The sequence below is a fragment of the Oncorhynchus tshawytscha genome, linkage group LG17 (assembly GCF_018296145.1).
Source record: "Oncorhynchus tshawytscha isolate Ot180627B linkage group LG17, Otsh_v2.0, whole genome shotgun sequence".
Classification (NCBI taxonomy): domain Eukaryota; kingdom Metazoa; phylum Chordata; class Actinopteri; order Salmoniformes; family Salmonidae; genus Oncorhynchus; species Oncorhynchus tshawytscha.
The window spans coordinates 10,709,265-10,723,055 of NC_056445.1; the positions used below are offsets into that span (position 1 = coordinate 10,709,265).

At 45.7% G+C, this 13,791-nt stretch overlaps 1 protein-coding gene across 16 annotated transcripts in view; it reads right to left on the reverse strand.

Moving 5' to 3' along the window:
* The window catches only part of LOC112216853 (non-muscle caldesmon), a 54,832-nt gene that overhangs the window by 2,848 nt on the left and 38,193 nt on the right, over positions 1-13,791 (reverse strand). For 8 of the 16 annotated variants that reach the window (XM_042300156.1, XM_042300155.1, XM_042300150.1 and 5 more), the window contains 12 exons: positions 12,394-12,775; positions 12,269-12,298; positions 11,971-12,171; positions 11,197-11,270; positions 10,461-10,749; positions 9,409-9,549; positions 7,234-7,277; positions 7,044-7,119; positions 6,452-6,586; positions 6,171-6,263; positions 3,879-3,947; positions 530-566 (listed from right to left, as the gene is read on the reverse strand). In XM_042300156.1, coding sequence (XP_042156090.1) covers positions 530-566; positions 3,879-3,947; positions 6,171-6,263; positions 6,452-6,586; positions 7,044-7,119; positions 7,234-7,277; positions 9,409-9,549; positions 10,461-10,749; positions 11,197-11,270; positions 11,971-12,171; positions 12,269-12,298; positions 12,394-12,775 — 1,571 coding nt within the window. Of the gene's footprint in view, positions 1-529; positions 567-2,272; positions 2,339-3,878; positions 3,948-6,170; positions 6,264-6,451; positions 6,587-7,043; positions 7,120-7,233; positions 7,278-9,408; positions 9,550-10,460; positions 10,750-11,196; positions 11,271-11,970; positions 12,172-12,268; positions 12,299-12,393; positions 12,776-13,791 lie in introns of all 16 variants that reach the window. The other 8 variants (XR_006079210.1, XR_006079211.1, XM_042300152.1 and 5 more) reach the window with 7 other exon arrangements.

Consider the following 13,791-nt stretch of genomic DNA (forward strand, 5'->3'; position numbering starts at 1 on the left):
TTCTCTCTACTGGGACAAAAGAGTCGTGGTGGACAGGGCACTTTGGAAATAGAACACAATGTGAAAGTGGCATCTGAAACCGCCATTTGCCAGAGAGCCAAACAGCAAACAGAGATGATTTACAGCTGGCACCAGGTCCCAGGGGCGATGGTGTTATAGGGAGGGAGGGAAGGAGTTATGGGAGCTGGGGAAGGAAGGGAGGGAGTCATGGGTGCTGCCGGGCCACATGGGAGGGAGGGAAGGAGTTATGGGAGCTGGGGAAGGAAGGGAGGGAGTTATGGGTGCTGCCGGGCCACATGGTCGAACTTACAACAGGCTCCTTTCCCTGTCCTTTTTCAGACGGAGCAGTCCCCTTTAACCTCACTGACTCTGGGTGGGTATTGTCAGTAAAGCAGACTTGTGACTATTGTAGATACAAAGACATGCATAGGCCCAAACAAGATGGGCACAGATACACACACAGTCAGTCAACTTTGACCTCCGCATAAGGCTTAAAACTATGTTGGTTATGGTAACAGAATGGACTCACCATTGGCAACAGATTTATTCTCCCCTCTACCAGTCACCTGAGAGAAGATAGATGGAGAGAAAAGTCAGAGAGAAAGTCATCCGAGGTAGCAGTCACTTCAACAGTCCATTTAGTCAATGCTGCCATACCCTGAGAGATACTGTGTGCACTGGAACCTTTCAATCTCAGGCTGTGGTTTGATCAAATTCATCTCTTCTACATTAATAAGGAAGGTTTTATGTTAATTTGAGAATGATTTCCATTCTTTTTAGGGCCTTCAGTTTGAGACAGAGGTTTGAGACAGAGTGCATTTAAAATATATATATTTATTTAATTTAAGTAGGCAAGTCAGTTAAGGACAAATTCTTATTTACAATGACAGCCTAGGAACAGTGGGTTAACTGACTTGTTCAGGGGCAGAACAACAGATTTTTTTACCTCGTCAGCTCAGGGATTCGATCTTGCAACCTTTCAGTTACTAGTCCAATGCCCTAACCACTAGGCTACCTGCCCGAACCAAGAAGATTATTCCAGCCAATCGGGGGAATTGGGAAACAACATGAACATCCTGCCCAACACATCTAAACCCTGCATCTACAAAAAAAACACAACCACACTAAGTCTATCCAGTAAAGCCTGGTCGTGGTGGTTCGTGGACGACATCTCCCACAGTTCCCTGTGGTAACACTGTCCTGTCTGTGTCGCAAATATCATCCTATTCCCTACAGTGTGCACTAATTTTTACCAGGGCCATTCTGGACGCAAACACCGATACTCCGCCTGCTTCCATGAACTTATCCCAAGCCCATCAGGCCCCTACGTCCCCTAACCCCTCATACAGCTCTCCTGACATCACCACAATGTGTGGTTAGTTAATAACACAGCTCATAACCGCCAGCCCCCTACCTTCCCCAGCTCCACGCCTGGTTTACGTCAGCACTAACCAGCAGTCTAGTGGCCCTCCAGCTCTATGTGGCACGCCACAGCATTGGACTGCAGTGCTGGCAGGTTGCTATACTCTGTCTGTGTGTTCAGCTATCGGGAGACTGCAGAGCAAGGCCTATTTCACAAGCCTCTCCGCTCCAGGGGCCAAATTTAGAGCCATTCCATAAATAAATATCATTATTGGTGTCTTTTATCGGTGAAATATCATCCTCGTAAATAACAGAGGCCCCATGGTGGGGTTGTGGCCAACACTGTGGTCATTGGAGCGCCATGGGGTCCTGTATTACGAGGGTCACAGTAGAGGTTGGAGATAGCTGTCCTTACAATTGCCTGTTCAGAATGTGGTTAAAAGGACCCACACATACAGTAGCAAGTAATGGTTCTGCTAGCAAGGCCAGAGTTATGTGTAAAATGAAGTGTACTTCTACAACAACATGAATTGAAATATAGAGCAAAGTAGAAAGGACTATACAGGAAGCATGGCTGCTGCTGTGTCAAGAGAGGCATAGAAATGAGAGTCTGGAAAAAAATATAGAACAGCCGTTTTGTGAAAGGCACTTGAGGCTCTAATTACCTATAGAATAGCAATAGCACAACACATGGCCCTTAACAGTGCCTTATATTTACAGTGCAGCTGGTTCCAGATCTGTTTGTGCTGACTTGCCAGCTCCTATTGTCATTGCTACAAACAGATCTGGGACCAGGCCTGAGTGTGATTTTTACCAATAAAAGAGAAGAAGACCTGACATCGTAGTAGACTGAGGTCATTCCAGTGATAATATCAGTGCAGCGAAGTTGACATCTTTAAAACATCTTTACCTCTCCAGGGTTTCCAGACTAGTTAACGGTGAAGTCAACTAGCTAAGAGAGCTCTTCTTCAGAGCTCTTCAAACAGAAACAAGACAAAGCAACAAGCCGTTGTTATCCCCCTAGCTGGCAAATGTACATCATATGATATTATTAACTAACAGATGAATACTACAAGGCCTCAAAACACTCCCCAGCTATACTTTTAGGTGTACTGTTGTTGTGTGACATCATGCGAATGTACTGGGGAGTATACTGTATGTGTCCCCCAATTGGCACCTTACACCCTATGTAGTGCACTACTTTAGACGAAGACCCATAGGGCTGTAGTAAAATAAAATAAAAAAATAAAAAAAGTGCTCTGTGTAGGGAGTAGGGTGCCATTTGGGACACAGGTGTGTGAGAAAGTATGATGGTACAAATTCCAGTAATTTTTGCAAACTTTTTGCATATCTGTAACTATACTGAACAAAAATATAAAACGCAACAAGCAGGAATTTCAAAGATTTGACTGAGTTACACTTCATATGAGGAAATCAGTCAATTGAAATAAATTCATTATGCCCTAATCTATGGATTTCACATGACTGGGAATACAGATATGCATCTGTTAGTCACAGATACTTTAAAAGGGCCTCAGGATCTCGTCACGGTATTTCTGTGCATTCAAATTGCCATCGATAAAATGCAATTGTGTTAGTCATCCGTAGCTTAAGCCTGCCCATACCATAAACCCCACCGCCCCCATGGGGCAGTCTGTTCGCAACATTGACATCAGCAAACCGCTCACCCACACAATGCCATACACGTGGTCTGCGGTTGAGGCCAGTTGGACATACTGCCAAATTCTCTAAAATGATGAAGGCGGCTTATGGAAGAGAAATTAACATTCAATTCTCTGGTAACAGCTCTGGTGGGCATTCCTGCAGTCAGCATGCCAAATGTATGCTCCCTCACAATTTGAGACATCTGTGGCAATGTGTTGTGTGACAAAATTGCACATTTTAGAGTGGCCTTTTATTGTCCCCAGCACAAGGGGCACCTGTGTGAATGATCATGCTGTTTAATCAGCTTCTTGATATACCACATCTGTCAGGTGGATGGATTATCTTGGCAAAGGAGAAACACTCGCTAGCAGCGATGTAAACAAATTTGTGAGATAACATTTGTGAGATAACATACGCTTTTTGTTGCTATGGAACATTTCTGGGATGTTTTATTTCAATTCATGAAACATGGGAACAACACTTTACATGTCGCGTTAATATTTTTGTTCAGTGTACATTCTTCATGGCATTAGCCATGGTCTAAACTCAGGTATGTGTGTTTATGTATGTGTGTGTACACTCTTAGGAAAAAGGGTTCCAAAAGGGTTCTTCAGCTGTCCCCGTAGGAAAACCCTTTCCAAAACCCCAAAAAGGTTCTATCTGGAACCAAATAGGTTCTACCTAGAATTAAAATGGGTTCTTCAAAGGGTTCTCCTATTGGGACAGCTGAAGAACCCTTCAAGGTTCTAGATAGTACCTTTTTTTTCCTAAGAGTGTTTGTGTGTGTGTGTGTGTGTGTGTGTGTGTGTGTGTGTGTGTGTACTATGAAGAGTTCAGGTGGGCCAGGTTACCTTGGCTGGGGAGGATCCCTTGTTTTCCCACAGACTTCTCTTGTTAGTCACATCTCCTGGCTTCAGATCCTGCAGAGAGAGACGGGAGGGATGGAAAAATGAAGGGGGTGGTGGGGGTAGTGCATCAGTGTCTGTAGTCCTCGTCAACTCATATTCAAGACACACAATTCCAACAATGGCTGCAGTATTTGAGTTGAGGAAACAGAAATGCGTCAACGGTTGGGTTGTATTACTTTACAATACCTGAGGTGCTGAGAAAAGGGATGAGAGGAGAGGAGGCAGAAAGAGAAGTCCAGCGGGAAGAAGAAGGAAAAAAAGACAGAGAGAAGGACTACCAGGCAGAGAGGTGCTGATCTCGCAGAGGAAATTAGAAACAGTCAGATTGAAGAATGGAAGAAGCTTCTAAAGGAAAGAAGACAGAAGAAAGAGCGACAGTCAGTAAAATATTTATTTCAGAAATGCAATTGTGTTATTCTCCATTTAACCACAAGAGGGAGACAGGTGTTGCAGTCACTTCAAGACATCATTTGTCAGCAGGCAGAGAGGCAGACCAGAGCAAACGTTCCCAGAGAGCAAGTCAGTCACCCATATCAGAATCTATATCGGAGAGCGATCACGATTCAATCAATCAAGTCTTTTACGGAAATTATTTAAGTGACAGTTACTTTTAACGTCCGTGCAAAACTACAGGGGTTCATAGCGGTTTAAAAAGCTACACATCAAAGGTCGGCAGCAGGTATCATGTTACCGAGCGTATAACCAGCCACACCACACCACTCACAACGCCCGGACTTTCTGCACTACTTCTTCTCAATGCCGCGTCACCATGGCAACGGCCCTCTAGCGGCCACATGGCGTATCACTACGCCACCATGATCTATGACTCCTACAGTGGTTATGGCAGTGGCTACCGCATGTAAATTTGCATTCATATCTAGTGCTGCCCTCACACTGTGCACCTATTCGAAAACAGGTCTGGGTGCCTGAACGTCTTAAAATAAGCACCGTCTGAAGTTGAAATATAGTCCAGGAGTGGGACCACAGTGATTAAGGGACTGTAGTCCATTCAAAATGGCACCCTTATTCCATGCACTATTTTTGATCAGAGCATTAAGGACTACTCTACAAGCGCTTTTCCATTGAGACTTACCCCCACACCAGTGGGACGCCAGTGTTTTATGTTCATGTCAGGTCTTGAGTTATCATCAGTGTGACACTACATTTGAGTCATTTAGCAGACACTCTTATCCAGAGCGACTTACAGGGAGCAATTAGGGTTAAGTTCCCTGTTCAAGGGAACATCAACAGATTTTTCACCTAGTCAGCTCAGGGATTCAGACCAGTGACATTTTGGTGAGTGGCCCAACACTCTTGACCATGAGGCTACCTGCCGCCTAAAGACTTGTGGCGAGCAGAATCAACGACCGTTGCATCATTCAAGACTGTTGCTTTTAATTAAAGCAGGTTCACCATAGCCATGACTCAGTGAGACACGGGTGCCGGGCCCGCGTAGACAGAAACAGAAAAGCCTGAGTCTTTTGGGTAAAATAATGGGATAAATGTGGAATATGGGCCCTGGTAAAAAAGTAGTGCACTACGTAGGGAATAGGGTGCCATTTGAGATGAATCACTGGTATGGTGGAATGCATCCACACAGCCCAGCATGGGAAGCAGCCTGTCTGACTAAATCTCTAAGTCCTTCTGATAACCTGCATGTGATCCATGGTAGGAACCGTGCCACATTTCATATTAAAACTAATACGTACTCTGACAATATGTGATATGTGCTTTTACAACACAAATAAATGACTGCTGTTAAGTGCTGTGTGTTTTTTTTCCCTTCATGACTTCATGGTTATAACTCAACAGCTCATCCACTTTGCAATGATTTGCATTTCAAATTCCCTGGGTGACGCTAGACTATTTTCTCCCAACACGGCACATCATCTGACTACTGCTTACAACTATTATTTGCAGGCAATTATTAATACATATACAAAAAAATACATGGTAGCTAACAGCGCTTCTCAAAACTATTAGTAAATACTGTATAAAACATTAAGGACACCTTCCTAATATTGAGTCTGGTCTGATGAATACTCGCTTATACTACAGCCGAAGTGCAGGAGCAACACAGAGTTGGGGGCCGCACATATAGTATGTTTCATAATGAGTGTCTGTTTGCTGTCTCCCTTGAAAAAGACGTAGTTCATCTCAATAAAGGATTAGATGAAGAAGTGCAGAGAGGACAAAAGCACTGTACAGTAAGTGGTTGCCGTGGAGACGACCTACCGCGGGCCTTCCTCCCGGCGTTTTGCTCTCGGGGGTTTTATTCAGCCAGTCGTTGATGCGGCCCGCCACACCTATCTTCATCCCAGCTGCTTCCTGTGTGGAGAGGGGGAACAGACACGGACAAAGTTCAACTTCAGCAGAACGCCCTGGGCAGCTCGTCATCCGGGATGAACAGGAAGTGGCAGTGAAACGAGCCCCTTCCTCTCTCTCAGCCCCCCTCCCCGGTCCTGACTTCCTCCCAAACGGAGTTCCAGAGTCCCCGTTGTTAATCCGGTCCCCACCTTGTACGTGCCCCCGCCGCCCCCGGGCGAGTTGAAAACGTTGCCTTTCTCCCACATGGTCTTGATGTTACGTATCCCATCTGTCACCATTGGCAGGTCCACGGCACCGGAGCGTGGGGACCGCATATCCTTGTTCTGTGTGTATACATATACACAGAGACAGAGAGCGAGAGAGAGAGAGAGAGACAGAGAGAGAGAAAAGGGAATGGGAGACTGTGTTAGTGCTGGATTCAGAGTGAGGAATGATCCATGTCGGCAAAGGAGAGAAGAGAAATGTCTCATTTTCGTTTTCATATCTGGTACTGGTGTTTAAATTGGGCTAGAGAAAGGAGCCATACAGAGTAGGCTTATAAATAAAGCCTATTGTAGTATAGTATCATTAGCATTATCTAATGCATGTACTGTAGCTTTTAGATTCAGAGCAGTATTGACAGACTCGATGTGCTAGTTATGATAATCAGCAATGGTAACAGTTATACAGTCCCAGTCAACACAAGATGTCTTTCCAACATGTTTCTCACATTGTTCTCATAGGGCTCATTGGTAACAGTAGGTCTAGTCAGGTGATTTGTGTTGATGCGTAACCTCTGACCTGCGCAACAGAGGTGTACTGCTCCAGTCTGTTGTCAATCTTAGAGACGACAGGAGAGTGAGACGTCTTCACCGTGCTGCTCAGAACATACAACAGAATTAGCCAAAGGGTCATTTTATTACTGAACTGTATGACTTCACACTGAAAGCACCGGTTGTGATTCAAACAATAAATGGAAATGACTGTTCACCTTTTCTGTGCCGACTTGTTCAGAAACTCTGCCCTTTCACCAATCTGTAGACAGATCAGTGAATTATGCATCCACCATTTATTAGGCAGTAGCCACACACACACAAAAACACACACACAAACACAACTCCCAAATACACACAGTAATCCCACATACCAGCCAAACACAGCAGCATCCTCCTTCTCCTCCTTTCTCCTGTTCTACCTTTCTCTTTCTTTTTATACCAGACCCATTACATCCCTGTTTAGACTGGGCTTTTCCTAGCCCAGCGAGACACAATGTGACTGACTGTTCTGTTCTCCACAGCACTAGCTACAGCTACCGTCACCCAGCCAGGAAAAGCATAGAGCAGAGCAGCACAGGCCTTTTTCAGACCCTGCGCTGTGGGAACCTCGCTCCGACTGCTGTTTATGATATACGACAACAGGGCTGAGAGGGGGGGTTGGAGCGTTCCTGAAAAGAAAAAAGAACAACCATCCATCCCCGCTCCCTCTAAAAAATGAAATAAAAAAGGACCCTGCTTGGTCTCTAGCTCGGCTCTGCTACCGAATGTGGGTGTTGCTAAAATACTCCTCTCGACAGGAAATACCCCATTCTCAGGCTGAAGCAGCACATTTGAAAGAGCTCCCATTCCAGTGCGGGTACACTAATCCTATTAACCTAATCGGTTTCCTGCATCCTCCGAGTCTGACGTTCTTGAAGGGAGCAGCCCTCTTTATCTAGCCAACTGTGTTGACTCCCATTTGCAGCTTCTGGAACGTTGAATCCTAGCGTCACTACTCTGGAATACTTCTGGAACGTCGCATCCTAACGTCACTACTCTGGAATACTTCTGGAACGTCGCATCTTAACGTCACTACTCTGGAATACTTCTGGAACGTCGCATCCTAACGTCACTACTCTGGAATACTTCTGGAACGTTGCATCCTAACGTCACTACTCTGGAATACTTCTGGAACGTTGCATCCTAACGTCACTACTCTGGAATACTTCTGGAACGTCGCATCCTAACGCCACTACTCTGGAATAGTACAAGAGGATCGAGGTATGTCCTTCTGTGTCTTCGTTACACTGGAACTACAGGAAATGTTGTCACAACTACGGTATGGTGACTTGAACTACAGGAACAGCACACTGGAGGAATCAACTAAAATAATTCAAACTCCTATTAAAATGACTAGTGTGTAAGTCTGAATCAAACAAAAAGGTACACAACTCACTCCACTGTAAAACATTAATGTTAACACAGACACTGGAATGAGTATAACCTCACAACAATGCATCACACACGCATTAGCTATGAGTAGAACAACGTTGCCCATAGACACTGATCTAGGGTCTGGTTTTATATTCCTCCCTCCCTAATGGTTCAGGTTTAGATATGGGGAAGGATAATCTGATCCTAGATCTGTAACCTATGGGCAACTTCTACCATCAGCTGTACCTACAGTGAACATGATGACAAAGTAAAGCTGTGGAGAGGAATGGAAGGATGTTAACATTGACCAACAGACCAGACCACAAACGACAACAAATGGAAATAGATTATTACCTCAAAAAGTATTAAAAAAAACAATAAAACACAAACTAAGACTATTTCAGGGCAGGTTTCAGTGAGTCCAGCCTGTGAGATGGGTATTTGCTAAACTTGTAGTAATTAGATTTTCTCCATTGGCAGAATAGTAAAAACCCCCATGGACATTCACTGCATGGGAGTTTATTTCCACAACACTGGAGCGTTTATTCACATAAGTTGATTAAACACACTACTCCATGACAAATATTATCTTTATGGTGATAAGTGGCGTTTCCAGTTTCCATGCCTTATATGCAGTAGCAAGACAACAGACAAACTCACACAGACAGAAGACAACAGAACAGAGACACTTATTGTCAACAACAATGACGCCGTAATGTTCCCAGTAAAACTGTCCTGTTACCTAGAATGAGGTGAAGTAAGATAAGGTAGAGATTATGCCACCAAAAGGACTAAGAAGTGCAAGCTATCATATGGGAGCCAACTGTTACATCTTGAGTAGCTTTAAGGATCCCTGCAGTGTACTTGCTAGATTGATGACAGGGTTAAATCTGTGTGACAGTATTCGAACATGGTCATAGACAGACAACACAGAGGGAGGTGACTGAGAGGTCAAAGGTCAGAAGTTGTTGACTGACCTTGAGGGAGGATCCTCTGGGGCTGAAGCATTTGAAGGGTTTGGCCTCTCCGTCGACAGTCTCCACCCCCATCTGCTGTCTCTTCTCGGCCGCCTCCGCCCTCCTCCTCTCTATCTCCTCCTTCATCCTCCTCCTCTCCTCCTGTGAGATGTGGAACACAGCAGAATGCTCAGTTATTCAAACGGTCACACACGCACAACCAGGAATGTACGCACGCAAACGATAACTAAGCGTAGGTATCTTCCTCTAAATTGAACTTTGGCCTAGTCTATAGATCAAAGCACTACTCCTCTAGTGAAAATACCTCTTTACAGTTCGTTACTGTATTACAGTCTGTTTCTTATTGGTACTGTACAGTGCAGTAGGGAAACACTATTTATTTTTGATGTCCAACTATATCCAGGCTTCTCCCGCCCTGACACCAAACAGTCTCTTATACACCACAACATGAGACAACCCCATTGGTCAAAGCCAAGCACAGCACAGACCTGAGACCTGTCTGGAAATGACAGAAGCCGTGTCTGAAACGGCATCCTATTTCCCTATAAAGTGCACTACTTTTGACCAGAGCCCTGATCGAAATTAGTCCACTTTACAGGGATACGGCGCCATTTGAGATGGAACCAGAGAAACCTGTCTGAATAAGACAGTACAGCACAGTAGACTAGGTAATTGGACAGTGAATGGTGCAGTGTCAAGCGCAAGTGTGAACAGGCAAATTATGGACTGACTATCATAGCTTAGATATGTTAGGGTGAGGTCATATAGCAGGGGAAGAAGAATGATGGCCTATAAATGAATTATTATTGGGATTCAAATAGGGGTGCGCCGATAACGATGCAGTATAATAAGATCATGTCATGGTGAAGCAGGCAGGAATATGACATATAGCTTGTTATCTTCAACAGGTGGTATGACTACATCAACGGAACAGTCTTGAGATGAGTGGAGGGAGAGACGGAGACAGACAGAGAGAGAGAGAGAGAGCGCAGAACAGTGAAGGAGAGCGGCACAGAGAGAAAGAGTGACATCACTGCTAAAGAGACACTCCCCTTGTCCACTTCAAACCCCACCTCCTCTCTGTCCTTCTTCTCGGCCTCCTCCTGTTTCTTCTGTCTCTCCTCCTCTTCTATGATCTTCCTCCTCTCCTCCCTCTTCTTCTTCAGCTCCTCCAGCTCCTGCTCAGCCTCCTGCTGCTTCCGTCTCATCCTCTCGAACTCCTCGCTCTCCGCATCGCCACGGCGCCGTTTCAGCTCCTCCAGCTTACGCTCCGCCTCCAGGTTCGCCGCGTCGTCCTGCTCCTCCTCCGCCCCCGCCTCCGGGGAGCGCACGCTGCCGCGGCTGCGGGTCACGCACAGGAGGAGAGGTTAATGTCGTCACACAGGTAGAAAGACAGCCCACACGCACAAGCACACAAATGCACACATACACACACACACTAAGACTCAGCCTGGCGCTGTCTAAGGTAACAGTGTGTCTAAGGTTTCACTCCAGTGCTTCCCCCTGGGGAGCTAGGATTACATGAGCCATGTCAAACACAGCAGCTCTGCTCTAGAAACAAACCATGCTAAGCAACAGTGTGTTTGTGTGCGCTGGGATAAATATGCCCTTCAATTACCTTACAGACACCTTGGGCAAGACTCTCCCACCTCTCTCCTCCCCCCATATTTTGAATCATGACCAATGTAAAGCAAAGAGTGCGTGTGTGTTTGTATGTGTGTGTACGCATGCGTGCATGTGTTGCGTGTAGCATTAAACCATTAGAGCACGTATGTCTCTGGCTCCTACCTCAGGGTCCTTTCTGTTTTTTTGTGTTTTGGAGGAGTCTCCTCGTGCAGACCTCCATTCTGCTTTTCATTCACCTGCAGGCACAGAACACACCCTGAGCACACTGAACTCTGGGAATGAAGGAATGCTCGTGTCTGTGGTTGGGTGCTTCTATGTGACATCACACCATTCCAACCGGGACCAGTGACTCCAGTCTGTGACCCTGGCTTTGTCCAAAATGACACCCTGTCCTCCACTGGACTACTTTTGTCCCAAGTCTTCAGAGTAGTGCACTATGTAGGGAATAGGGTGTCATTTGGGACACACGCTTGAGAGCAAAACCGGGGGTTGCGGAAAGTGAGTCGACATGACAACAGATGCAAAACACGGGTTTCACACACAACCTCTTCCCCACAGAGGCAAACATGCAGCTGAACACACAGTGACCGTATTGTGACCACTCAGTGGATGGCATGGCATTAAACTACATTAAAGATAATCACACGACTGGTGACCACAACCACACCTTATAAGGTGCAGCTCTGTTACCGTGGATGCAAAAACCACACTGTGACCACATTTAGCGTCTGGAGAACTTCAATGTCTGGGAAACATTAATTTAGGCTACACCGCTACTCTGCTCCATTGACAAAGGCATGAGGAGTTGTCTTTAGAGTTATGATACAGTATGATTTCTGATCAGATATCGGATCAGCTAGACTATTATTTCGGAGACATTTGAGTTATCCAGAGATTTTCATGCTCCTGTTTCACACCTCTATGTTAAGGTCTTACCACATCCAAGCCATTTTGGATTGTTGGTATGTCACAGTCTTCCTCAGTCTCATTGTTCGGTGTCACTGTCGTGCCCTCTACCTCTAACTGATCTGGTTCCTCTACCTTATCACTTAATTCAGCATCTTCTTCAACCTCTGCCTCTGAGTTGACTGATTCCTTAACCTCATTTAAAACCACCGCTTGTTCTCCTGTATCTTCCTATGAGAAGGAATGGGAGTGTCACGTTTTTATCAAAATCAGATAAACGATCAGCAAACTCCAGCCACCAATCCAATCAATATATCCATGGTCATACCTCGTTTCTAGTTTTCTCGTCAATGGATTCCTATGGATAAATAAGGTGCATTTTATGAATGAAAACATGCTGACAGAAAATGAAGTAAAAATGGACAGAAAAGTTTACAATAAGAATAGACTGACCTGTTCTCTCATATAGGATCGTCTCGGTTTCTCCTCCACCTCTTCTTCCTCTTCCTCTCCCTGCTCAGCCTCTTCCTCCTCCGGAGCAGCCTTCCCCTCCTCCTCCTCCTCCTTCTTTCGGCAGTTCCGCTCTTCCACCTCTTCTTCGTTGTCTTGGTAACGGCCCCTGCGGCCGACGGACCTCTCATCCACACTATTCTCCCCGCTGCCGTGGTTACCGGCATTGCCGGGGTTCTGATCCTTCTCTCGCTCCAGAGCTTCCATCATCCTTTTCTGCCTGCGCTCCTCTCGTTTGGCCATGCGCTCCAGCAGGGCCTGCTCATCATCGTCTCCTCCACCCGAGGAGGTCACAGAGGAGGACACCGACACAGTCTCGGTTACACTGAGAGAGCAAAAAAAAAAATGCAAAAAAAAGGAGAGAGAGCGAGAGAGAGAATGTCACAGTCAGTTACACATTCAATCAATATCACACTGAGGGACAAAAACAGTAAACCACTGAATTCTCTATGTGGTCACTGCTTCTGAAGTTAAACTACCCCTCGCTGCTGAAAAATCCCCAAGATCAGGGCACCACGACACAGTCAATATGGATTTCTAAGAGGCTCATATGGACATCAACAACAGGGGAAATAGCATTTCAGCTCCATTTCCAGTTGACACGTCTAATCAATTTACCTCACTGAGTCTTCTGGCTTCCTAGCTGCAGGTTGTTCTTTTATCCACATGTTAGGTCCAACAGCGTAACTTAGGCCTACATGAAAGTTCATGGCTGCTTTTTTCTCCTAGTGACTGGCTACCTCCTTTGCCGAGCCTCATAGCAAGCTGACAGGATATCCATACAACACAGTACGTTGGTCTGCATCCAACCACCTCACACATACCCACAGAGTTGAACACAGGCTGACAACACCGTTTGGCAGATGTTAGCACAGAACCCAACACAACCAACAACGGCCCGGGTTACGTCTGATCACAGGTCGAGACAATCCCCGACTTGTTCAATAGCCACAGGATATGGCTGTGACCTCAGAGAGAGAAACCATTCTCCACTACAACAGTGCATCTGTACTGGTGGATGTCAGAGCAGCCCACTACTTCCAGTGTCGACAGCTGCACGGACCTCGACTGGACATGGTATGGGGGCGGACAGTAGGGTGAGCTATTTATGACTGATTGGTAGACAAAAGAAGGGGGCCTCTGTCTAAATGATGTAAGTCTACGATGTCTGGGTTTCTCTACTGTAAGACGTATTCAACGCTATAGAAAGGCTACTAGCCGACAGTATGACAGCAACCCACCGTGCATCTAGTCTATTGAGAGAGTATACTGTACAAAAACAAAAACAGAAGAGGATAGGAAAGGACAGCTGACAGGAAACCTGGACAGGAAACTTCCTCC